Genomic DNA, 25,954 nt, shown 5'->3' with positions numbered 1-25,954 from the left:
CGCTTTATCTGCAGGTTCAAGGCTTCACTTTGGAACCTTTGTACCTCTGTGCTTCTGTACATCCTCCTCCCCCCTCCCCCAGCTTCCTGTCCCCACACCACCAGGAAGCAAAACAAACGAAGATAAGGAAGGAGAGAGAGAGAGACAACCCAAACTGTACTGCTCACCTGATTTGGAAGCCAGCAGTTTATTGACAGGACACGTAACCAGCTGGCTTATCGAATCCCTGTCGCGTCCTGGATCTATAAAACCCTGGTGGTTACTGCCCGTGGATCCTCATTTCGGCGTGCACCCGCTTTCAGCTCTGCAAGACGATGTGCACGGGGAAGTGCGCCAAGTGTATCGGGGCGTCGCTGTACCCTCTCGCGTTCGGCTGCATCGTGGCAAACCTCTTCCTCTTCTTCCCCAACTTTGAGGTGGAATATGTGCAGGACACGACCAAGCTGACACCGGAGGTTTTGTACCTGGGAGGAATCTTCGGAGGTGGAATCATGGTGAGAATTCTTATTCCTCTCTGTCCTCTAGGCTGCCAGTGGGGTCGACATTGTCCACTTCTGGTCGCCCTCCTGTCAGAAGGCTATTATTAAATTGGAGGAGGGGTTAGCCAGGGTGTCTGAAGGGCTTTGAGTTGCAAGAAGAGGGTTTTTTTTAACCCCGGAGTGGCAGAGGGTGGTACGTGTGTGGAATGAGCTGCCAGAGGAAGTGGTGGAGGCTGGTACAATGACAGCATTTAAGAGGTATCTGGGTGGGCACATGAATTGGAAGGGTTTGGAGGGATAGGGGCCGGGTGCTGGCAGGTGGAACTAGGGAAACCTGGTCAGCATGGAACAGTTGCACTGAAGGGTCTGTTTCTGTGCTGTATGCCTCTGACCCCCTACCCCCCCTCGTAGTGTTGTCCAGTCAGACCAATTCTGTGACCATAAACACGCCATGGAGGGGAGAAAGGGCGTTTCCAATTCCCGAGAGTCAGGAACCTTCTGCAAATAAATCAGGGAGGAAAATAACCCCAGCATTTAAAAACAGAGCACACTCCACACCTTTTCCGTTTAACCTATTACTGTTGGGAGGGAATAAAATCAAATTCGAAGCCAAGCCAGTTCTACGTCCGACAGGATCTGGCAGCAAAGTTTAGAGGGCACTTATGATTCGGTTGATTCTAGTCACATGTACTGAGATACAGTGACAAGTATTGTTTTATGTGCTAACAATGTAAATCATACCTTGCAAAAGTAAGGTAACAGAACCGAACTCAGTGGAGGAGTCAAGAGGGGAAATTAGGAGGGTTGTATTTTCGAAGTGAACAGAATTTTCTTTCAGGAACTCTCTCCCTTGATCACAAGATGTGCTTGAAACATACACAATGTCAAAAATCACACAGCACCAGGTTATAGTCCAACAGGCTTATTTGGAAGCACTGGCTTTCAGAACACTGCTCCTTCATCAGGGTAACCAGTGGGACAGGGTCATAAGGCACAGAATATAGTGCAGAAGGTCACAGTGTCATACCTGAGGTGGCTCGGGAAATCGTGGATGCGTTGGTGATTATTTTCCAGGGTTCGATAGATTCGGGGTCAGTTCCTGCGGATTGGAGGGTGGCTAATGTTGTACCACTTTTTAAGAAAGGTGGGAGAGAGAAAGCAGGAAATTATGGACCAATTAGTCTGACCTCAGTGGTGGGAAAGATGCTGGAGTCTATTATAAAATTACGACACATCTGGATAGTAGTAACAGGATAGGACAGAGTCAGCATAGATTTATGAAGGGGAAATCATGCTTGACTAATCTTCTGGAATTTTTTGAGGATGTAACTCTGAAGATGGACGAGGGAGATCCAGTAGATGTAGTGTACCTGGGCTTTCAGAAAGCTTTTGATAAATTTCCACACAGGAGGTTAGTGAGTAAACTTAGGGCACATGGTATTGGGGGCAAAGTACTGACTTGTATTAAAAGTTGGTTGGCTGACAGGAAACAAAGAATAGTGATAAACGGCTCCATTTCGGAATGGCAGGTAGTGACCAGTGGGGTACTGCAGGAACCAGTACTGGGACCGCAGCTTTTTACAATATATAAATGATATAGAAGATGGTATTAGCAATAACATTAGCAAATTTGCTGGTAATACTAAGCTGGGTGGTAGGGTGAAATGTGATGAGGATGTTAGGAGATTACAGGGCGACCTGGACAGGTTAGGTGAGTGGGCAGATGCATGGCAGATGCAGTTTAATGTGGATAAATGTATGGTTATCCACTTTGGTGGCAAGAACAGGAAGGCAGATTACTACCTCAACGGAATCAATTTAGGTAAAGGGGCAGTACAGAGAGATCTGGGTGTTCTTGTACACCAGTCAATGAAGGCAAGCATGCAGGTACAGCAGGTAGTGAAGAAGGCTAATAGCATGCTGGCCTTCATAACAAGAGGGATTGAGTATAGAAGCAAAGAGGTTTTTCTGTAGCTGTACAGGGCCCTGGTGAGACCACACCTGGAGTATTGTGAGCAGTTCTGGTCTCCAAATTTGAGGAAAGACATTCTGGCTATTGAGGGAGTGCAGCGTAGGTTCACGAGGTCAATTCCTGGAATGGCGGGACTACCTTACACTGAAAGACTGGAGCAACTGGGCTTGTATACCCTTGAGTTTAGAAGATTGAGAGGGGATCTGATTGAGACATATAAGATTATTAAAGGATTGGACACTCTGGAGGCAGGAAACATGTTTCCGCTGATGGGTGAGTGCCGAACCAGAGGACACAGCTTAAAAATACGGGGTAGGCCATTTAGGACAGAGATGAGGAGAAACTTCTTCACCCAGAGAGTGGTGGCTGTGTGGAATGCTCTGCCCCAGAGGGCAGTGGAGGCCCAGTCTCTGGATACATTTAAGAAAGAGTTGGATAGAGCTCTCAAGGATAGTGGGTTCAAGGGTTATGGAGATAAGGCAGGAACAGGATACTGATTAGGAATGATCAGCCATGATCATATTGAATGGTGGTGCAGGCTGGAAGGGCAGAATGGCCTACTCCTGCACCTATTGTCTATTGTCTATTGCAACTGGAATGATATATTGAACAAACCTGGATTGTTGTTAAGTCTTTCATCGTTCAGAGTGGGTTACAGGTTTCATTTCATGACTATGTAAATCCCAGAATTTATTTCCAGTCGCATTCCCGCAATAACTTAAGTTTTTTAAAAAATGATGACATTTCAGCTCAGACAATGTATTAAAGGTGTGAGGTTAGGAGCTGTCTGTATCCCAGTCTTGAGTCAGACTGGTCTATTTCCAAACTAGGAATTTATAAAATGTTACAGGGATTGACTGTCTGCACCCTAGATCCCCTCTTAATCTCTGTAACCCCTACACCCTCTCCCTATCTCTGTAACCCCCTACACCCTCTCCCTATCTCTGTAACCCCTACACCCTCTCCCTATCTTTGTAACCCCTTACACCCCCTCCCTATCTCTGTAAACCCCTACACCCACTCCCTATCTCTGTAACCCCCTACACCCCTTCCCTATCTCTGTAACCCCCTACACCCCTTCCCTATCTCTGTGACCACCTCCAGCCCCTACTCCCTCTCCCTATCTCTGTAACCCCCTCCAGCCCCTATACCCCCTCCCTATCTCTGTAACCCCCATCCAGCCCCTACACCCCCTCCCTATCTCTGTAATCCCCTTCAGCTCCCACACCCCCTCCCTCTCTCTGTAACCCCCTCCAGCCCCTACACCCCCTCCCTATCTCTGTAACCCTCTCCAGCCCCTACATCCCCTCCCTATCCCTGTAACCCCCTCCAGCCCATACATCCCCTCCCTCTCTCTGTAACCCCCTCCAACCCCTACACCCCCTCCCTATCTCTGTAACCCCCTCCAGCCCCTACCCCTCTCCCTATCTCTGTAACCCCCTCCAGCCCCTACACCCCCTCCCTATCTCTGTAACCCCCTCCAGCCCCTACACCCCCTCCCTATCTCTGTAACCCTCTCCAGCCCCTACACCCCCTCCCTATCTCTGTAACCCCCTCCAGCCCCTATACCCCCTCCCTCTCTCTGTAACCCCCTCCAGCTCCTACATCCCCTCCCTATCCCTGTAACCCCCTCCAACCCCTACACCGCCTCCCTCTCTCTGTAACCCCCTCCAGCCCCTAAACCCCCTCCCTCTCTCTGTAACCCCCTCCAGCCCCTACACCCTCTCCCTATCTCTGTAACCCCCTTCAGCTCCTACACCCCCTCCCTATCTCTGTAACCCCCTCCAGCCCCTACACCCCCTCCCTATCTCTGTAACCCTCTCCAGCCCCTACACCCCCTCCCTATCTCTGTAACCCCCTCCAGCCCCTACACCCCCTCCCTATCTCTGTAACCCTCTCCAGCCCCTACACCCCCTCCCTATCCCTGTAACCCCCTCCAGCCCCTAAACCCCCTCCCTCTCTTTGTAACCCCCTCCAGCCCCTACACCTCTTCCCTATCTCTGTAACCCCCTCCAGCCCCTACCCCTCTCCCTATCTCTGTAACCCCCTCTTAGCCCCTACACCCCCTCCCTATCTCTGTAACCCCCTCCAGCCCCTACACCCCTCCCTATCTCTGTAACCCCCTCCAGCCCCTATACCCCCTCCCTATCTCTATAAGCCTCTCCAGTCCCTACACCCCTCCCTATCTCTGTAACCCCCTCCAGCCCCTATACCCCCTCCCTATCTCTATAAGCCTCTCCAGTCCCTACACCCCTCCCTATCTCTGTAACCCCCTCCAGCCCCTATACCCCCTCCCTATCTCTGTAACCTCCTTGACCACTCATACCTGTGACGGCAGTCAGCATTTTCTGGAAGGCTAATCTTTGCTCAGGTACGTGAACCGAGATACCTTTCTATCTCAGATGGCGCCATTGTGCGTTTTCACTGTACCCATGCGTACCTGTGACAATAACATTAATTCCTTGAATTCTGTGTGGGATATGGGTGTCACTTATTGCCTGTCCCTACAGCTGCCCCCTTTGAGAAGGTGGGGGTGAGCTGCCTCCTTGACCCACTGCAGTCCATGTGCTGTAGGGTAGACCCACAATGTCCCTTAGGGAGGGAATTCCAGGATTCTGACCCAGTGAGAGTGAAGGAACTTCCAATACATTTCCAAGTTAGGATGGGTGGGGTGGGGAACCTGCAGGGGGATGGTGTTCCCGTGCAGCTGCTGCCCTCGTCCTTCTCGATGGAAGAGGCTGTGGGTTTGGAAGGTGCTGTCTGAGGGTCTTTGGTGGGTGTAGCTGGTACACACTGCTGCTACTGAGCATCGGTGGGGGAGGGAGGGGATGTGGTCCCAATCAAGCAGGGGGGGGGCTGCTTTGTCCCTGGATGGTGTCGAGCTTCTTGAGTGTTGTTGGAGCTGCCCCCATCCAGGGGCAAGTGGGGAGTATTCCCTCACCCTCCTGACCTGTGCCTTGTCGGTGGTGGGACAGGCTTTAGGAGAGGAGTTACTGGCCGCAGGATTCCCAGCCTCTGACCTGCTCTTGTAGCCAATGTGTTTAAATTCCATTCAAGTCAATAATGGGAGAGAAGAGAGCGGCAGTTGGCAGTTTGGGGTAATGACATCTCACAATCACAAGGCGATATATAAATGCCGCCATGGTGAAGTTTGCATTTGGTGAAAACTCTGGGATTTATGGATGAGGCCATGTAACCACTGACCATCCGGTTCAGTAATGTCCTTCCAGGAAGAAAACTTCCCCGGTCTGGCCTACACGTGACTCCAGACTCTTGGGGAATAGGGACTGGCTTAGCCAGAGCTGAAAATGTGTTGCTGGAAAAGCGCAGCAGGTCAGGCAGCATCCAAGGAGCAGGAGATTCGACGTTTCGGGCCAGAGCCCTTCATCAGGAATGAGGAGAGGGTGCCAGGCAGGCTAAGATAAAAGGTAGGGAGGAGGGACTTGGGGGAGGGGCGATGGAGATGTGATAGGTGGAAGGAGGTCAAGGTGAGGGTGATAGGCCGGAGTGGGGTGGGGGCGGAGAGGTCAGGAAGAGGATTGCAGGTTAGGAGGGCGGTGCTGAGTTGAGGGAACCGACTGAGACAAGGTGGGGGGGAGGGGAAATGAGGAAACTGGAGAAATCTGAGTTCATCCCTTGTGGTTGGAGGGTTCCCAGGCGGAAGATGAGGCGCTCTTCCTCCAACCGTCGTGTTGTTATGTTCTGGCGATGGAGGAGTCCAAGGACCTGCATGTCCTCGGTGGGGTGGGAGGGAGAGTTGAAGTGTTGAAGGTGGTTGAGTTGGTTGGTCCGGGCTTAGCCAGTGTCATCCATCCCCTGGGGGCGAATGTTGTAAACAGTCTCCTTACTCTGGATGGGGTATTAGTGACACTGTGCACATATTTTAACACAAAGAGAGATGGGCTCACATTGGCTCCAGCCTTGGAGAACGTTGGCTCAGCGTAGACAGGAACAGGAGGAGTCCATTCGGCCCCTCGAGCCTGCCCCGTCATTCAACGGGATCATGGCGGATCTGACATTGCTCAAGTTCCTGCCCTTTCCCCTGTCACTCCCCGATAGATCGAGTCTCTCAGCCTTGAATACACACACACTTGACCCACCCCCCATCCCCGACAGCTCTCTCTCAGTTGCAAAGTCTCACACACTCTCTGAGGGAGTAAATTCCCTCAGTCTGAAATCCCCCCCCACCCTCCTTTATTCTGAGAGGGTGCCCTCTGGGTCCTAGCCTCTCCCCTGAGGGGAGGGGGGTGGGGAGGGGAACACCCTCTCAGCATTGACCCTGTCAGGCCCCTTAATATGTCCCAGTGAGACCACCCTCCCATTCGTCCCAACTCCAGGGAGCAGAGTCCCAACCTGTTCAGCCTTTGTACGTGAGACACTCCCCCACCCGTCCCCCCGGGGATCACTCCCTCACCCCCTCCCCACCCCGGGATCACTCTCTCCCCCGTCCCCCTCACTCCCCCCGGGATCACTCCCTCCCCCAGCCCCCCTCACCCCCCCGGGGATCATCGAGTGAAGCTTCTCTCTGAACTGCCTCCAATGAAATGATACCTTTCCCCAAATAAGGAACTGCCCGGAGTACTCCCGATGTGGTCTCCCCCAGCACCTTGGACAGTTCCAGTCACACCTCCCCCACTCTTACCCCCATGAAATAAGGGTCAATATTCCATGACCCTTCCTGATTCCCTGCTGCCCCGTGAGTGCTAGCTTTCGTGCACAAGTCCCTGAGACAGAATGGTTTGTTGTATGTGGTTGGGGGGGGGAGGTTGAGCAGAGCAGATCCACGCCCATTGGAGTTTCAGCAGCTTGAGAGGACATCTTACTTAAGAGCCCACGAGGGGATCGAACAGTGGAGGTGCCTTGAGAGGAATTTCCCAACGAAGCGAAGCCGAGAACTAGGGGGCGAAATCCCCCATCTGAGACAGGGGGGAGATCTCATCTCTCTGAGGCCTGCTCACCCCGTGGAACCACGGGGGGCCTAGCCACTGAATAGGGCCAGGGTTTGTGTCGGACAGACGTTGACTTGGTTTGAGAGCCGTGGGGACCAATCAGATCAGCCGTGATCCGGGTTTGACCTCACAAACAGGAGTAGGAGTAGGCCATCTGGCCCCCACGAGCCTGCTCTCCCCATCACGGCCTCCGCTCCACTTACCTGCCCGCTCACCCTAACCCTTAACGCCTTTAACTGGTCAAAAACCTATCTTTGCCTTAGAAACATTCAACGGGGTAGCCTCAACTGCTTCCATGGGCCGGGAATTCCGCAGATTCACAACCCTCTAGGGGGAAAGACGTTCCTCCTCAACGCAGTTCCAAATCTGCTCCCTACTTATTTTGAGGCGATGCCCCTCGTTCTAGTTAGACCCACCAGTGAATCCAGCCTCCCTGCTTCGATCCCCTCATCATTTCAGATCTAAGATTCCCCCCCCAGCTCATTCCAGTTAAAAATCCCACACAACACCAGGTTAGAGTCCAACAGGTTTAATTGGAAGCTTTCGGAGCGATGCTCCTTCACCAGGTGATCGTCGCTTCGAAAGCTAGTGTGCTTCTAATTAAACCTGTTGGACTCTAACCTGGTGTGGTGTGATTTTTAACTGTGTACACCCCAGTCCAACACCGGTGTCTCCAAATCATTCTAAATTCCAATGAGTATAGTCCCAGGCTGTTCAATCCCTCCTGATAAGCCAACCCTCTCCACTCCTGAATCAACCTAGAGAATACTTCGATAGGTCATAGATCCTTCTCCTTGTTTCTGATGTTCCTTTGTTCCTGTCCTCAAATGGCATGAATGTTTCACAGCTCGGAATCAGCTAGCACAGTCAGCACGGGAAGGGTTAAGAAAGAACGCTGACCGTGGCCTCCAGTGGTCACCAGGCAGGGTCTGACAGAGCAAGCTCCAGAAGCAATACGGAACAACAGCTCAGTGAATGCACAACATTTTGCAGCAATGACTCGATCTCCAAGGAATCTTCTCTTCCGTCTCCCTGCTCTTTTCACAAAGTTGCAACATCTCGGGAAACAGGAAGCTGCAGTGTAACACGGTGGCTCCGTCGTTAACACTGCTGCCTCCTGGCACCAGGGACCCAGGTTCGATCCCACCCTCGGGCAATGGTCTGTGTGCAGTTTCCACATTCTCCCCGTGTCTGCGTGCGTTTCCTGCGGGTGCTCCGGTTTCCTCCCACGATCCAAAGATGTGCAGGTTAGGGTGGATTGGCCGTGCTTAATTGTCCCATAGTGCCCAGGGATGGGCAGGTTAGAGTGGATTGGCCGTGCTAAATTGTCCCATAGTGCCCAGGGATGGGCAGGTTAGGGTGGATTGGCCGTGCTAAATTGTCCCATAGTGCGCAGGGATGTGCGGGTTAGAGTGGATTGACCGTTTTTGGGATAGGGTAGGGGGATGAGTCTGGTTGGGAAGCTCTTCAGAGGGTCTGTATGGACTCGATGGGCCAAATGGCCTGTGTCCACACTGTTTGGGTCAATCTGTACCCAAAACCTGTTTTGAAATAATTTGAGCTGATCATGAGGGTTTTCTGTCACTGTCACCTTTGATCCACGACCACCCCCTCCAGCTTACGCAATGAACCATGACAATCCAAAAGGTGGCCCTTCGGCCCATTCAGCTCCGTCTGTTCTCACCAGCGGGGGTGTGATTTGCCATCATTAGGACTTAAGGAGTCAAACAGTGCGAACCTCCTGGTCGTGGTAGTGTCAATAATCCAGGGACGAGAGTGTGGCGCTGGAAAAGCGCAGCAGGTCAGGCAGCATCCGAGGAGCAGGAGAATCGACAGTTCGGAATGGCTTTTCCTGATGAAGGGCTTATGCCCGAAGCGTCGATTCTCCTGCTCCTTGGATGCTGCTTGACCTGCTGCGCTTTTCCAGCAACACACCCTCCGCTCTGACTCTCCAGTATCTGCACTCCTCACTTCCCCCCCTGCAATCCAGGGACCCCCTTCCCCAGGTTTATATTGTAGGAAACGTCGGTTCAAATCCCACCAGGACACATGGTGACATCTGGATTTAGTTAAATAAAGCAACAATTTGCAATTAAAAGCTGCTGTAACGGGCGATCGCTGTTGACCGTCCCTTTAGGGAGGGGTAAATCTGTCCTCCTTAGCCCCCCGCTGCCCTGCTCTGACCCACACTGACTTCAGGCCATTCCTCCCCTTGAGCCTGCTCAGTAAGATCGGTTTGTGTCTCCGAGTTCCACGCTCCCACCAGACGTAACCTTTGACCCCACCACAAGGCCTATCCCCACCTTAAAGTGTATTTTTAATGAATTCCCTGCCTCAGAAAAAGCAGCCGAGGCCAAAGCATTGAGTGTTTTCCAGATGAAATTCGCTGTGGTCCTTGGGAATCAAAGGATATGGGGTTGATGGGGAGGAAGCAGGGACAGGGGACTGAGTTAGATGATCAGCCCTGATCGTATTGAACAGTAGAACAGGCTCGAAGGGCCGAATGGCTTCCTCCTGGTCCTATTCATTTTCTACGTTTATAATTTGCTCCCATCTTCCTCCCGGCTACAATCTGGTTAGAGACACCTAATTCAAGGGTCACCTCCCTGTAAATCCAGCGGCCTTCCAAAGTCTATCACTTTATCACGTTCCATCGACTGTTTCGTCTCTGTCCTTATGTGTGAAAGGCTTGCTCAGCGAGAAAGTTATCTCACTCGATATTGCAGCTGGGCTCGTAAACCGTCGGGTGAAAGTGAGGACTGCAGATGCTGGAGATTAGAGTCAGGAGAGTGTGGCGCTGGAAAAGCGCAGCAGGTCAGGCAGCATCCGAGGAGCAGGAGAGTTGACCTTCCGGGCATGAGCCCTAACTTTCCAGCACCACACTCTTCACTCACTCCAGCGAATCCAGCAACAATAACGTCTCCAGTCAATGCAGGGGACGTCAATGTGTTGGCCCTGAGAACTTTCATATTCCTTGGTCTTTACTCCTTCCCCAACGCAAGAGGCATTTCAAAATAAAAAGGCTGTGGGTGTTGGAAAATCAAGGCAAACACAGACCTTACGGGGAAAGACACAGGCAGCTTCTGTGGACAGAGACTCGGAGATGACGTTTCGGGCTCAGCCTTACAAATCTTTGGAACACTTATGACAAAAACAAATTCACCGAAGGTCCCCAGACAGCCACTGATAGCCACTTCCATGGAGAAGGACAAGTGTAGCAGATACAGGGGAACACCACCGCCCCACCCCCCCACCCCCACCCCCACCCCATGCAAGTTCCCCTCTGAGCCACTCTCTGTCCTGACTTGGAACTGATGAGATTAGATTCTCCACAGTGTGGCCATTCGGCCAAACAAGCCCACACTGCCCCTCCGAAGAGTCATCCACCCAGCCCCATTCCCCTCCCCTATATTTATCCAATCAATGCACCAACACTATGGGACAATTTAGCGTGGCCAATCCACCCTAACCTGCACATCCCTGGGCACTATGGGACAATTTAGCACGGCCAATCCACCCTAACCTGCACATCCCTGGGCACTATGGGACAATTTAGCACGGCCAATCCACCCTAACCTGCACATCCCTGGGCACTATGGGGCAATTTAGCACGGCCAATCCACCCTAACCTGCACATCACTCGGCACTATGGGACTATTTAGCACGGCCTATCCACCCTAACCTGCACATCCCTGGGCACTATGGGACAATTTAGCACGGCCAATCCACCCTAACCTGCACATCCCTGGGCACTATGGGACAGTTTAGCGCGGCCAATCCACCCTAACCTGCACATCCCTGGGCACTATGGGACAATTTAGCACGGCCAATCCACCCTAACCTGCACATCCCTGGGCGCTATGGGACAATTTAGCATGGCCAATCCACCCTAACCTGCACATCCCTGGGCACTATGGGACAGTTTAGCACGGACAATCCACCCTAACCTGCACATCCCTGGGCACTATGGGACAATTTAGCACGGCCAATCCACCCTAACCTGCACATCCCTGGGCGCTATGGGACAATTTAGCACGGCCAATCCACCCTAACCTGCACATCCCTGGGCGCTATGGGACAATTTATCACGGCCAACCCACCCTAACCTGCACATCCCTGGGCACTATGGGACAATTTAGCACGGCCAATCCACCCTAACCTGCACATCCCTGGGCGCTATGGGACAATTTAGCACGGCCAATCCACCCTAACCTGCACATCCCTGGGCGCTATGGGACAATTTATCACGGCCAACCCACCCTAACCTGCACATCCCTGGGCACTATGGGACAATTTAGCACTGCCAACCCACCCTGGCCGTGCTAAATTGTCCCATGGTGTTCAAGGATGTGTGGGTTGGGTACGTTAGTCAGGGGTAAACGTAGAATAGTTGGGTCGGTGAATGAGTCTGGGTGTGTTACTCTTCAGAGGGTTAGTATGGACTTGTTGGGCCGAAGGGCCTGTTTCCACACTGTTGGGGGTTTTATGGATCCTGGATTCCAATTGCTCGCTGTAATGAGTGTTACCAAAGTGGGATTCAATCCTAGGCTTTGACAGAATCTGTAACTTTAATCAATCCCTTGGCACACTGACTCTGCATATCTTATCGCAAATCCCTAATCAAACAATGTACCTTCACCTTGATCTTTACACAGTGTTCCTGTACAATCAACACACCATTAACACAAGGAAATAAAGGAGATGACAAGGAGTTGGGGAGATATACAGAGTTAGGTCATACATCGTCAGATATTAAAGTACGGAAGGAGCCATTTGGCCCATCGTGTCTGTATCACTATTCGTCCTATCTCCCTGGCCCTCCCAATTTTTGCCTTTCAAATATATATCTAGCTCACTTGGAAACCTTCTGTGTATTCTATCTCCATCAGTCTCCCTGGCAGCACCTTCCAAATCCTAACAACCTGCTCCTCATCTCACTGCAACCTCTCTTACTGATTACGAAAAATCCTCCACATCACAGTGGGTCAGGCAGTGTCCGTGGACAGAGAGAGAGCAAGCTAACATTTTGCCTCTCAATGACTTGTTCCTCAGAGCTGACGGCAAGTGTGGAGGGGGCAGGTATTGATGCAATAGTAGGGGGGAGGGGTGGGTGGTGGAATGGGGGAGGAAGAGTGCTGATGGGTTAGATTAAGGAACTGGAATGTGAGGATAGCAGAACAATGGTGTGTCTAAGGAACTAGGTTAAAAATCCCACAACACCAGGTTAGAGTCCAACAGGTTTATTTGGAAGCACTAGCTTTCGGAGCGACGCTCCTTCGTCAGGAATAGGATCATGTAGCACTCCGAAAGCTAGTGCTTCCAAATAATTCCTGATGAAGGGCTCCGGCCCAAAACGTTGATTGTGCTGCTCCTCGGATGCTGCGCTTTTCCAGCACCACACTCCAACTCTGATCTCCAGCATCGGCAGACCTCACTGTCTCCTTCCAAATAAACCTGTTGGATTACACACGTGGTGTTACGTGTTTTTTTTTAAACTTTGTCCACCCCAGTCCAACACCGGCCCCTCCACATCGTGGAAGGAGCGCACAGTCTCAGCGGAGTGGCGTGAGGGGGCGGGAGGAGGTGGTGACAGAGCGTGCAACCAGTCGAGCTAGTGGGAAGGAATGGGAGCAGGTTCACACCCTGAAGGTGTTGAACTCAAGGTTAAGTCCAGCGGTGCCCGGTCTGAAGATGAGGTGGTGCCCATCCAGTCGGCGCTGGGATTCACTGGAACACTGCAGCACACCGAGGACAGACACATGAGTTTGCACGTTCTCCCCGTGTCTGCGTGGGTTTCCTCCGGGTGCTCCGGTTTCCTCCCACAGTCCAAAGATGTGCGGGTCAGGGTGAATTGGCCATGCTAAATTGCCCGTAGTGTTAGGTAAGGGGTAAATGTAGGGGTATGGGTGGGTTGCGCTTCGGTGGGTCGGTGTGGACTCGTTGGGCCGAAGGGCCTGTTTCCACACTGTAAGTAATCTAATCTAATCTGAAACAAAATGAACAGGATGCTGTGTTAAAATGACTGGCTACAGGAAGGTCTGGGGGGGCCCCCTGCTTACGCACGGACAGGAGGTGTTCCACCAAGTGGTCACCCCCCAAGTCTGCCACATTGGATGTAGCAAATAGAATTGACCAGGTTGAGGGGTGTGGGGGAGCAGGTGAAATGGAAGACCAGGCAGAGGTGGGGACTGCAGATGCTGGAGATCAGAGTCTAGGTTAGAGTGGTGCTGGAAAAGCACAGCAGGTCAGGCAGCGTCCGAGGAGCAGGAAAATCAGCGTTTCAGGCAGGAGTCCTTCACCTGTCATTCTTGATGAAGTGTTTATGCCCGAAATGTCGGTTCTCCTGCTCCTCGGATGCTGCCTGACCTGCTGTGCTTTTCCAGCACCTCTCTGATCTAGACTCACCTGGCAAGACTCCTCGTCACGGACAGACCAACTACTGGGAACAAAATACACTTCTTTATCACGTCAAAGTTGTTTGTAAGTTTGAAAATCTCAATAAGGTCACCTGCTCCGCACCAAGGAGAATATGCCCACGTTTCTCAGCTATCTCCTTGTACTGAAAATGCCTCACTCTAGTAAACCTCCTTTGAACCCTCTCCAGAGTTTTAACACCCTTCCTCAAATAAAGCGCCCACAACTGGACACAATCCTCCAAATGTAGTCTGACCAAAGATTTGTCGAGGTGTAGCATCACTTCCTTGCTTTTAAACTCTCTGCCTCTGTTTATAAACCCAAGGATCCTATAAGCCTTCGTAATAACTGTTTCAACTTGCCTGGCCCCCTTTGGAGAATTGTACATCTCATCGCATCAAGTGGTGGGACAGGATTGAGGGCTGAATGGCCACTTTCAGGTCCTTTATCCTGGAGAAGGTAGAGAAAGATAAGAGGGAGGCTTGTGACAAAGGGTTACTGGACGCCCGAAACATCCAGTCTGTTTTTCTCTCTCTCTCTCTCCACAGATGCTGCCAGCCCTGCTGAGTTTCTCCAGCAATGGGAAGTTAGGCAGGAATTTAAAAAGGAGGTCCTCGAGGGTAGTAATATCTGGATTACTCCCGGTGCTCGGAGCTAGTGAGGGCAGGAATAGGAGGATAGAGCAGTCGAATGCATGACTGAGGAGCTGGTGTATGGGAGAATGATTCACATTGTTGGATCATTGGAATCTCTTCTGGGGTAGAAGTGACCTGTACAAGAAGGACGGATTGCACCTAAATTGGAAGGGGACTAATATACTGGCAGGGAAAGTTTCTAGAGCTGTTCAGGAGGATTTAAACTAGTAAGGTGGGGGGTGGGGGGAGATAGTGAGGAAAGAGATCAATCTGAGACTGGTACAGTTGGGAAAGGGACTGAGTCAAAGCAGTCAGGTCAGGCAGGTACAAAGCAGTCAACAAGGTAGGACTGATGAGTTAAAACTGCATTTACCCTAATGCAAGGGGCCTAACAGGGAAGGCAGATGAACTCAGGGCATGGTTAGGAACATGGGACTGGGATATCATAGCAACTACAGAAACATGGCTCAGGGATGGGCAGGACTGACAGCTTAATGTTCCAGGATACAAATGCTACAGGAAGGACAGGGGGAGGTAACAGGAGAGGGAGTGGCATTTTTGATAAGGGATAGCATTACAGCTGTGCTGAGGGAGGATATTCCCAGAAATACATCCAGGGAAGTTATTTGGGTGGAACTGAGAAATAAGAAAGGGATGACCACCTTATTGGGATTGTATTATAGACCCCCTAATAGTCAGAGGGAAATTGAGAAACAAATTTGTAAAGAGATCTCAGTTATCTGTAAGAATTATTGAGTAGTTATGGTAGGGGATTTTAACTTTCCAAACATCGACTGGGACTGCCATAGTGTTAAAGGTTTAGATGGAGAGGAATTTGTTAAGTGTGCACAAGACAACTTTCTGATTCAGTATGTGGATGTACCTACTAGAGAAGGTGCAAAACCTGACCTACTCTTGGGAAATAAGGCAGGGCAGGTGTCTGAGGTGTTGGTGGGGGGGCACTTTGGGGCCAGCGACCGTAATTCTATTAGTTATAGAATAGTGATGGAAAAGGATAGACCAGATCTAAAAGTTGAAGTTCTAAATTGGAGAAAGGCCAATTTTGACGATATTAGGCAAGAACTTTCGAAAGCTGATTGGAGGCAGATGTTCGCAGGTAAAGGGACGGCTGGAAAATGGGAAGCCTTCAGAAATGAGATAACAACAATCCAGAGAAAGTATATTCCTGTCAGGGTGAAAGGGAAGGCTGGTAGGTATAGGGAATGCTGGATAACTAAAGAAATTGAGGGTTTGGTTAAGAAAAAGAAGGAAGCATATGTCAGGTACAGACAGGATAGATCGAGTGAATCCTTAGAAGAGTATAAAGGCAGTAGGAGTATACTTAAGAGGGAAATCAGGAGGGCAAAAAGGGGACATGAGATAGCTTTGGCAAATAGAATTAAAGAGAATTCAAAGGGTTTTTACAATTACATTAAGGACAAACTAGGGAGAGAATAGGGCCCCTCAAAGATCAGCAAGGCGGCCTTTGTGTGGAACCACAGAAAATGGGGCAGAAACTAAATGAATATTTTGCATCAGTATTTACTGTGGAAAAGGATATGGAAGATATAGACTGTAGGGAAATAGATGGTGACATCCTGCAAAATGTCCAGATTACAGAGGAGGAAGTGCTGGATGTCTTGAAATGGATAAAGGTGGATAAATCCCCAGGACCTGATCAGTTGTACCTGAGAACTCTGTGGGAAGCTAGAAAAGTGATTGCTGCGCCTCTTGCTGAGATATTTGTATCATCGATAGTCACAGGTGAGGTGCCGGAAGACTGGAGGTTGGCAAACGTGGTGCCACTGTTTAAGAAGGGCGGTAAAGATAAGCCAGGGAACTATAGACCGGTGAGCCTGACCTCGGTGGTGGGCAAGTTGTTGGAGGGAATCCTGAGGGACAGGATGTATGTGTATTTGGAAAGGCAAGGACTGATTAGGGATAATCAACATGGCTTTGTGCATGGGAAATCACAAACATGATTGAGTTTTTTGAAGAAGTAACAAAGAAGATTGATGAGGGCAGAGCAGTAGATGTGATCTATATAGACTTCAGTAAGGCGTTCGACAAGGTTCCCCATGGGAGACTGATTAGCAAGGTTAGATCTCATGGAATACAGGGGGAACTAGCCATTTGGATACAGAACTGGCTCAAAGGTAGAAGACAGAGGGTGGTGGTGGAGGGTTGTTTTTCAGACTGGAGGCCTGTGACCAGTGGAGTGCCACAAGGATTGGTGCTGGGTCCTCTACTTTCTGTCATTTACATAAATGATTTGGATGCGAGTATAAGAGGTATAGTTAGTAAGTTTGCAGATGACACCAAAATTGGAGGTGTAGTGGACAGCGAAGAAGGTTACCTCAGATTACAACAGGATCTGGACCAGATGGGCCAATGGGCTGAGAAGTGGCAGATGGAGTTTAATTCAGATAAATGTGAGGTGCTGCATTTTGGGAAAGCAAATCTTAGCAGGACTTATACACTTAATGGTAAGGTCCTAGAGAGTGTTGCTGAACAAAGAGACCTAGGAGTGCAGGTTCATAGCTCCTTGAAAGTGGAGTCGCAGGTAGATAGGATAGTGAAGAAGGTGTTTGGTATGCTTTCCTTTATTGGTCAGAGTATTGAGTACAGGAGTTGGGAGGTCATGTTGCGGCTGTACGGGACATTGGTTAGGCCACTGTTGGAATATTGTGTGCAATTCTGGTCTCCTTCCTATCGGAAAGATGTTGTGAAACGTGAAAGAATTCAGTAAATATTTACAAAGAAGTTGCCAGGGTTGGAGGATTTGAGCTACAGGGAGAGGCTGAACAGGCTGGGGCTGTTTTCCCTGGAGCGTCGGAGGCTGAGGGGTGACCTTATAGAGGTTTATAAAATCATGAGGGGCATGGATAGGGTAAATAGACAAGGTCTTTTCCCTGGGGTGAGAGAGTCCAGAACTCGAGGGGATAGATTTAGGGTGAGAGAGGAAAGATATAAAAGAGACCTAAGGGGCAACTTGTCAAACAGAGGGTGGTACGTGTATGGAATGAGGAAGTGGTGGAGGCTGGTACAAAGACAACATTTAAAAGGCATCTAGGTGGGTATATGGATAGGAAGGGTTTGGAGGGATATGAGCCAAGTGCTGGCACATGGGACGAGATTGGGTTAGGATATCTTGTCGGTATGGAGGGGTTGGACTGAAGGGTCTGTTTCCGTGTAGTGTATCCCCATGACTGTAATTTCCGCTTTCTGTCAGAGATTTCACCGAAATGCTGAGAATAATGAGCCAGTGCTGATACGGTCCGCAGGTTTCTGTGACGCTGATTTGAAAAGGATCTGCAGGAACTGATCTAGCCTTGCAGTTCAACTGTTGGAGTTCATCTGCGGTTAAATATTAAATATTAACATCCTTATCATAAAGTCAGCCATTAACAAAACAGTCCCCCCAGGGACACAATAAACCGTGTGCGCAACTTATCAAGTGGGATTTTCCCCAGGAAAAGGGCAATAGTCCTCCGTGGTGTGTGTGATTTGCAACTCTCAAGTTGTGATAAAGGCGATAAGAAACAGGAGGCCATTTAGCGCCCCCCAACAAAACCTGTTTCAGATTTCTAAGAAGATCTCCATCTCCTGTTTTGAATCTCCTGAGAGTTTAGACAGCCTTAAGTTCTTTGTTTTTTTTTCACCCCATGGGAGATGGGTGCCTCTGGCTGGGCTCAGCGTTTATTGCCTGTCCCTAGTTGCCCCCTCGAGACGGTGGTGGCAGGTTGTGGGGTGGAGGTTCACGATGCGCTTCCCATGGCAACACCTCAGCCAATCAGAGTCAACCTGCTAACCAATCAGCAGCCCTTCTCCCCTGCGGTAGCAATGGACGCGACCGGTTGGGGATTTTGGCGTTCTTGCGGGTGTCCTGATGAAATGTCTCAGGCCCGGCGGGATGTCCTCTCAGCGATGTAGACAATGTGGGATCAATGTTTTCAAGAGCCAGTGTGGACGTGATGGGGCCTAGTGGCGTTCCCTTAGGAATTTGATTGGTCAGAAAACAAATTGACCATTGCCGGAAAAAGAGACATGTTGTTGAAGCTTTCTCGTCAGGACAATTCGCAAGAATATCAACAAAGGTGAAAACCGGCATTCAATATGAGAATGCTGATTGGTTGGCTGGGCGGATTCTAATAGGAAGAGGTAGTACTATGGAGGATGCAGCAATGAGTGATTGACAGTTAACTGCCAAGCTTTGATTTAAGTTGCCCAACTCAAAAGAAACTGAACAGCAACTCACCAACTCAGAGAAAACGGAGACACTTATAGCCCGATTTCTTGTAAAATGACCCGTGGAGGCTATGATCGCACAATCTCCTCAAGTACCTTGGAAGAACTTTTCAGTTTTTCTCTCTACCTACGTCTCTCCACATCCAGGTCAATGACCCGAATCCCAGGAATTCTCCGCCTTGCGCGGAAACATCTGAAGAAAGCTCAGCAGTGAACTGTCAATCACTAACATTACAACAGTGTACAACCTGAAATCTTTGTGAGAGAATGTCAAATTTTTCGATGGATCCCTTACTCGTTGTTGACTCAGGAACCTGCTCTTGGTGTAGCTTTAATCACTTTGTTTTTCTTAACCACCTCTACCAACAGATATTGTTTCCAGCGATTCACATCCACGCCACGGGGAGTAGAGGTTGCTGTGCGAACCGATGTGGGGTAGGTTCCTCTATTCTCTGTTCCCGCTCTCCCTGATTATTGGAAAGGATGGGAAGGGCACATGAGAGGGTCACGGAAGTGGGGGGAGAGGTCGGGGGGAAGGATAATAGAACTCACCAGAGCGTCGGTAGGTCGGAGAGGGATGTGTTGGCGTCGTGCCGGTGTGACTCAACTGATAATGCGGCTGACGCTGTGGGAATGTTCGAATTTGGTGAAAAAAACCTGGAAATGCGGCCCAGTGCTCAGCACTGAAGCCTCAATGCCACCCCGGGGGTGACTCCCCTGTGTGGGGTTCGCACCTCTCCCCACGGAGAGTGTGACGGGAAATTGCAACGTGATGTATCCAAGAGAAAACCTGCCTCTGTGTCGGGCTCAGCTCGGGGAGAGAAAGCCTATCGTCTCCGCGTCACGCTCCTCATGGAAGTGTCAGAGTTTGCTCGATTGTTCTCACCGATCTCGCTGTTCTTTCAGATGTTCCTCTCCATTGCGTTCGCTGCCGTGGGGGCTCTGGGTGCAGGCTACTGCCTGATTGTCTCCTCGCTGGGCCTGGTGAACGGACCGATGTGTCTGACCAACGCGGGCAACTGGTCACAGCCCTTCTTCACCGACCTGGAGGACTTGGAGTTGACGTAAGACTCAAGGGTGGTGGGAAAAACGGAGGGGCACACTCCGGGCCTGGCTTGACTCCCCTGGCCATCACGTTTGACACAGGCCGAGGCGGAGGGAGGGACGGGAATGGGGGTGGGGAGGGGAGGGGCTGCGCTGCCGGGGGTGCTTCAGCCCTGATGCAGCCCACCTCCCCCCCACACACACACCTGTGGAAAATGGAGGCAAACGATTCCCATTCTGAGGAAGGGGCAGGATCGTGTGTCCTGAGCCCCACTCTCCGACCGGACCCACGTTCATCGGTCTAGGGAACCAGAAAGATTCCCAATGGCATTCCCCGTTTTCGGGAGCCTTACTGCACGTCAATTGGCTGCCTCGCCTCTGACATCAGCTCAAGGGTGATGACAACTCAAGTGTAACCCATCGAAAGTAAACTGCGCCTGAGGACATAAACAAACACAATGTACATTTCTTTATTTTCGAGGTCAATAGTTATAGTTAGCAAGAGAGATAAACAGCAGGGGAGGCAGTCTCTGTGATCAGTAAGGCCACTCAGCCCCTTTCAGTCTGCTCCTACATTCACAGCATCATAGAGATGTACAGCACAGAAACAGACCCTTCGGCCCAACCCGTCCATGCCAACCAGATATCCGAACCTAATCTATTCCCATTTGCCAACATTTGGCCCATATCCCTCCAAACTCTTCCTATTCATATACCCATCCAGATGCCTCTTAAATGTTGTAATTGTACCAGCCTCCACCACTTCCTCTGGCAGCTCATTCCATACACGTACCACCCTCTGTGTGAAAAAGTTGCCCCCTCAGGTCCCTTTTATATCTTTCCCCTCTCACCCCAAACCTATGCCCTAGAGTTCTGGACTCCCCCACCCCAGGGAAAAGACTTTGTCTATTTATCCTATCCATGCCCCTCATGATTTTGTAAACCTCTATAAGGTCACCCTTCAGCCTCCGACGCTCCAGGGAAAACAGCCCCACCCTGTTCAGCCACTCTGACCAATAAAGGAAAGCATACCAAACACCTTCCTCACTATCCTATCTACCTGCGACTCCACTTTCAAGGAGCTATGAACCTGCACTCCAAGGTCTCTTTGTTCAGCAACACTCCCTAGGACCTTACCGTTATGTGTATAAATCCTGCTAAGATTTGCTTTCCCAAAATGCAGCATCTCATATTTATCTGACTTAAACTCCATCTGCCACTCCTTAGCCCATTGGCCCATCTGATCAAGATCCTGTTGTAATCTGAGGGCCAGGATACAATAAATAGACAAAATCTTTTCTCTGGGGTGGGGGAGTCCAGAACTGGAGGGTATAGGATGAGAGGGGAAAGATATAAAAGAGACCTAAGGGACAACTTTTTCACTCAGAGGGTGGTACATGTATGGAATGAGCTGCCAGAGGAAGTGGTGGAGGCTGGTACAATTACAACATTTAAGAGGCATTTGGAAGGGTATATGAATAGGAAGGGTTTAGAGGGATATGGGCCGGGTGCTGGCAGGTGGGACTAGATTGGGTTGGGATAACTGGTCGGCATGGACGGGTTGGGCCGAAGGGTCTGTTTCCGTGCTGTACCTCTCTATGACTCTATGAAGTGTTTCATCCTGTGATGATGGTCAGGTTACTTTGTCCTGTTTTTGCTTTTGTTTGAAGAGAGATTGTAAGGTCAATGTGCCCAAAACCACCGGAGCTTGTGAGGCCTTGGCTTTTTTTTTAAAACGGTGAAACAATAGAAGCAGCCTGGCTGGGTGTGACCAGCTCTCACAGGGTTTCTAGTGTTGTTTTAGTTTCTCGGTTCCACTTTAAGTAGTTGTTGTTGTTGTTGTGGGCTTCAAGAAGTAGATGCTATCTCTTCCCCTCTCTCAGTTACAGCCAGAAACTGGGGCTTCTCTCTCCTGCTGGGTTCATTTGACCTTTTGCTCAGGGAGGTGTTTGTGGAAGGCGACCACAGTTAGTCAGTAATAGTTTCTATATCTATTATTCTGTTAGGGGTTGCAACAGAGTGAAGTTATTCTAAATTCCTTTTTCATTGGTTGTATTTTAACCACAGTGCTTAAATAAATTGTTTTACTTAATGTTTGACCAATCAAATTGCACCTAAAACACAGTATTTCATATTTGCCTTTAAAATAAGAAACCGTTAGGGCCTAGATTACCTTCTTAAAATATTTTGAGGGGGTGGGGTTGGGGGCGAATCTGGCCTGGTCCATTACAATGCGCTTAATCTAACGGATCATTTCTACATCCCGCAGTGAGGAAAGCTATCTCTTCCATCCCGACATATGGGACTCACTGTGCCAGAAGCCTAAAGACGTGATTGTCTTCAATGTGGTCCTCTTTGGCTTACTGATCGGATTCAGCGGAATCGAGCTGGTACTCTGCCTGCTTCAGATGATCAACGGTCTCTTCGGGTGCCTCTGTGGGACGTGTGGCAAGACCAGAGCGGTGAGTTTTGGACGTCACAGTCAGCATTGACCGAGGAAGCAAGCACGCATGCAATTTGTGCGCTTCCTCATTCAAGGACCAGGCCTGACCTCCGATCGGCCCACAGCAGCCTTGCATCTTCAACTGTCGTGGTAATACCGCTGGGTTAGTAACCCAGCGATGAACCATGGAACCCTTACAGTGTGGAAGTAGGTCCGTCCACCCAAAAAGTGGGTGGGATGGCAGCATGGTGGCTCAGTGGTTAGCACTGCTGCCTCACAGCGCCAGGGACCCAGGTTCAATTCCTGCTTCGGGCAACTGTCTGTGTGGAGATTGCACATTCTCCCCGTGTCTGCATGGGATTCCTCCCACAATCCAAAGCTGTGCAGGTTAGGTGAACTGGCCGTGCTAAATTGTCCCATAGTGTTAGATGCATTAGTCAGGGATGAATGTAGGGGAATGGGTCTGGGTGGGTTGCTCTTCGGAGGGTCGGTGTGGACTTGTTGGGCCAAAGGGCCTGTTTCCACACTATAGGCAATCTAATTTAAGTCCACACCGATCCACCCAAACGCAATCCTGTATTTACCCCTGACTAATGCCCCTAGCCTACACATCCCTGGGCACTATGGGACAATTTAGCACGGCCAATCCATCCTAACCTGCACATTCCTGGACACTAGGGGACAATTTAGCACGGCCAATCCACCCTAACCTGCACATCCCTGGGCACTATGGGACAATTTAACACGGCCAGTCCACCCTAACCTGCACATCCCTGGGCACTATGGGACAATTTAACATGGCCAGTCCACCCTAACCTGCACATCCCTGGGAACGATGGGACAATTTAGCACGGCCAATCCACCTTAACCTGCGCATCCCTGGGCACTATGGGACAATTTAGCACGGTCAATCCACCCTAACCTGCACATCCCTGGGCACTGTGGGACAATTTAGCACGGCCAATCCACCCTAACCTGCACATCCCTGGGCACTGTGGGACAATTTAGCATGGCCAATCCACCCTAAACTGCACATCCCTGGGCACTATGGGACAATTTAGCACGGCCAATCCACCCTAACCTGCACATCCCTGGGCACTGTGGGACAATTTAGCACGGCCCATCCACCCTAAACTGCACATCCCTGGGCACTATGGGACAATTTAGCACGGCCAATCCACCCTAACCTGCACATCCCTGGGCACTATGGGACAATTCAGCACGGCCAATCCACCCTAACCTGCACATCCCTGGGCACTATGGAAGGAAACCCGAGCACCTGGAGGAAATCCACGCAGACACGGGGTGAACGTGCACACACAGAAGTCGCCTGAGGCTGGAATTGAACCGGGGTCCCTGGCGCTGTGAGGCAGCAGTGCTAACCACTGAGCCACCGTGCCTCCCTTGGTTCACGTGTTCAAATCCCACCATATCTGTATTGTCCATGATGCCATTCTCAACTCACCCCAGCTGCCAGCACATGGTCCGTGTCCTTCTGTACCCTGCCTGTTCATGCCTCTGTCGAGAGGCCTCTCAAACGTTGCTATTATATCTGCTTCTCCCACCTCCCCCGGCAGCTCATTCCAGGCACCTACTGCCCTCTGTGTTAAAAACCAGCCTGGTACATCTCCCTTAAACATTCCCCCTCTCACCTTAACCCCATGCCTCCCTGGGGAAAGAGACTCTGACTACCCTTGCTATCCATACTTTATAGACTCCCATCAGCCTTTGACATTACAATGAAAACAATCTAAATTTGTCCAACCTCTACTCATGAGAGTCCTGAGGAAGGGTTATACCCGCAATGTTGATTCTCCACCTCCTGATGCTGCCTGTCTTGCTGTGTTCTTCCAACCTCCTGTCTGTCAAGCTCTACTTATAGCCAATACGCTCCAATCCAGGCAACATCCTGGTAAACCTCTTCTGCGCCCTCTCCAATGACGACACGTCCTTCCTATAGTGCGGCGACCAGAACTGAGGTGTCCAAATGAGGCCGAACTGTTGGGTCAGAGGTCACACTGAAAGCTCATACAGCTGTGAAGATGGGACTGTGCCCTTTGGAGAATGGAAGGCTGACAGAGGGTTTCAAAACCATGATGGGCTTGGACAGCGTCGAGAGGGAGAGGCAGGAAGGATTGAAAACCGAAGGGGAGAGACCTGAGGTGATTCAGCCAAAGAACACAGGAAGGGGGTGAGGATCTGGACCACCTGAGAGTATGTGGTCAAGACTGAACTCGAGACTAGCTTTCAGACAGAGGTCATCTGAAGAGGGGGGAGCAAGAAACGTTCGCAGGGTGATGGGGTGCAGGCAAGGTGAGGGTGACTAGGTGGGACGAAAATGTGTCGCTGGAAAAGCGCAGCAGGTCAGGCAGCATCCAAGGAGCAGGAGATTCGACGTTTCGGGCATGAGCCTTTCTTCAGGAAGGATTTCAGAGAACACCTCTGGGACGCCCGGACCAACCAACCCAACCACCCCGTGGCTCAACACGTTAACTCCCCCTCGCACTCCACCGAGGACATGCAGGTCCTTGGACTCCTCCATTGCCAGACTATAACAACACGACGGTTGGAGGAAGAGCGCCTCGTCTTCCGCCTAGGAACCCTCCAACCACAAGGTCCATCGCCAGACCATAGCAACACGATGGCTGGAGGAAGAGCACCTCATCTTCCGCCTGGGAACCCTCCAACCACAAGGGATGAACTCAGATTTCTCCAGTTTCCTCATTTCCCCTCCCCCCACCTTGTCTCAGTTCCAACCCTCGAACTCAGCACCGCCTTCCTAACCTGCAATCTTCTTCCTGACCTCTCCGCCCCCACCCCACTCCGGCCTATCACCCTCACCTTAACCTCCTTCCACCTGTCGCATCTCCATCGCCCCTCCCCCAAGTCCCTCCTCCCTACCTTTTATCTTAGCCTGCCTGGATGCACTTTCCTCATTTTTTTTAATGCGGTCCTCACTTTCTCCTCCACTAGGTGGGACGCCCTTGCAGAGAGCGGGTAGGCATTTGATGGCTGCAATATGACCATTGTGTGATTCTGTTCTGTTCACAGGGCCCTGTGTAAAATGTGATGAGCCAGGGAAGACGTAAATTGATTTACCACTGGGTAAAAGTTATCAAATTCACTCGTGCCAAACCTCTTACTGAAGAATGAGTTCATTTATTGTCCTTGGCTTTCCATTCTGCATCTCCTTCGTTCTGAGGAAGTTCCCTTTTCTCCTGTTTGTACAAACTATTTGAAAGAGCTTGTATTTTCAAAGCAATCTTTAATAAATCACAGATCATGATGTCTACCTTTAGTCTACGGATTCTCTTTTCGTTCAGGGTGTTGGCGTCAAAGGCTTGGCCAATCACGTCCAGCATTCATTGCGTCAAGTTTACTTCATTCAAACAACGTAACACACTGTTTAGCCAGGTAACATCGCCACAAACGTACCAGGCTCGTTCGAGAGGGAGACGACTGATGGCAGTTTTAACCCGAGGGTCACCGTCTCGGGGCGAGGGGAGACGTTGTGAAGGAGAGTCCTTCACAGGTAACCGCGTCCATTGCAGGGATTGACATCAACGCTTCACAAACCAGCCACGTCCAGCCGACTGACTGCTCCGCCACAGCATTCACAAGGGGTCTGAGTGCTCTCAGTGTCTCCCCGTTCATTCCTGACGCACAGGACTCCGGCAGCTATCACTGTAAATCCAGCATGGTTATCCATTCCATGGGACTGCACGGTGACTCAGAGGTTAGCACTGCTACCTCATGGCGCCAGGGACCCA

General features: G+C 50.6%; 1 protein-coding gene across 1 annotated transcript; it reads left to right on the top strand.

Moving 5' to 3' along the window:
- LOC132835232 (transmembrane 4 L6 family member 1-like) lies at positions 1-25,465 on the top strand. The gene is made up of 5 exons (XM_060854602.1): positions 1-494; positions 19,067-19,132; positions 19,604-19,761; positions 22,011-22,203; positions 25,236-25,465. The coding sequence occupies exons 1-5, from the start codon at positions 315-317 to the stop codon at positions 25,245-25,247; spliced, it is 609 nt and encodes a 202-aa protein (XP_060710585.1). The 5' UTR covers positions 1-314; the 3' UTR covers positions 25,248-25,465.
- Positions 25,466-25,954: the final 489 nt, after the last annotated feature.

Source organism: Hemiscyllium ocellatum, chromosome 44 (assembly GCF_020745735.1).
Source record: "Hemiscyllium ocellatum isolate sHemOce1 chromosome 44, sHemOce1.pat.X.cur, whole genome shotgun sequence".
Lineage (NCBI taxonomy): Eukaryota > Metazoa > Chordata > Chondrichthyes > Orectolobiformes > Hemiscylliidae > Hemiscyllium > Hemiscyllium ocellatum.
Note: the sequence above shows the minus strand (reverse complement) of the source record. Positions and strands in the feature narration are given on the sequence as shown.

Excerpts from the sequence above, each read along its gene's own strand:
- LOC132835232 (XM_060854602.1), top strand. The coding sequence starts at position 315 with ATGTGCACGGGGAAGTGCGCCAAGTGTATCGGGGCGTCGCTGTACCCT. Across the intron at positions 495-19,066 it reads TCTTCGGAGGTGGAATCATG|ATATTGTTTCCAGCGATTCA; the intron begins GTGAGAATTCTT and ends CTCTACCAACAG. Across the intron at positions 19,133-19,603 it reads GCTGTGCGAACCGATGTGGG|ATGTTCCTCTCCATTGCGTT; the intron begins GTAGGTTCCTCT and ends CTGTTCTTTCAG.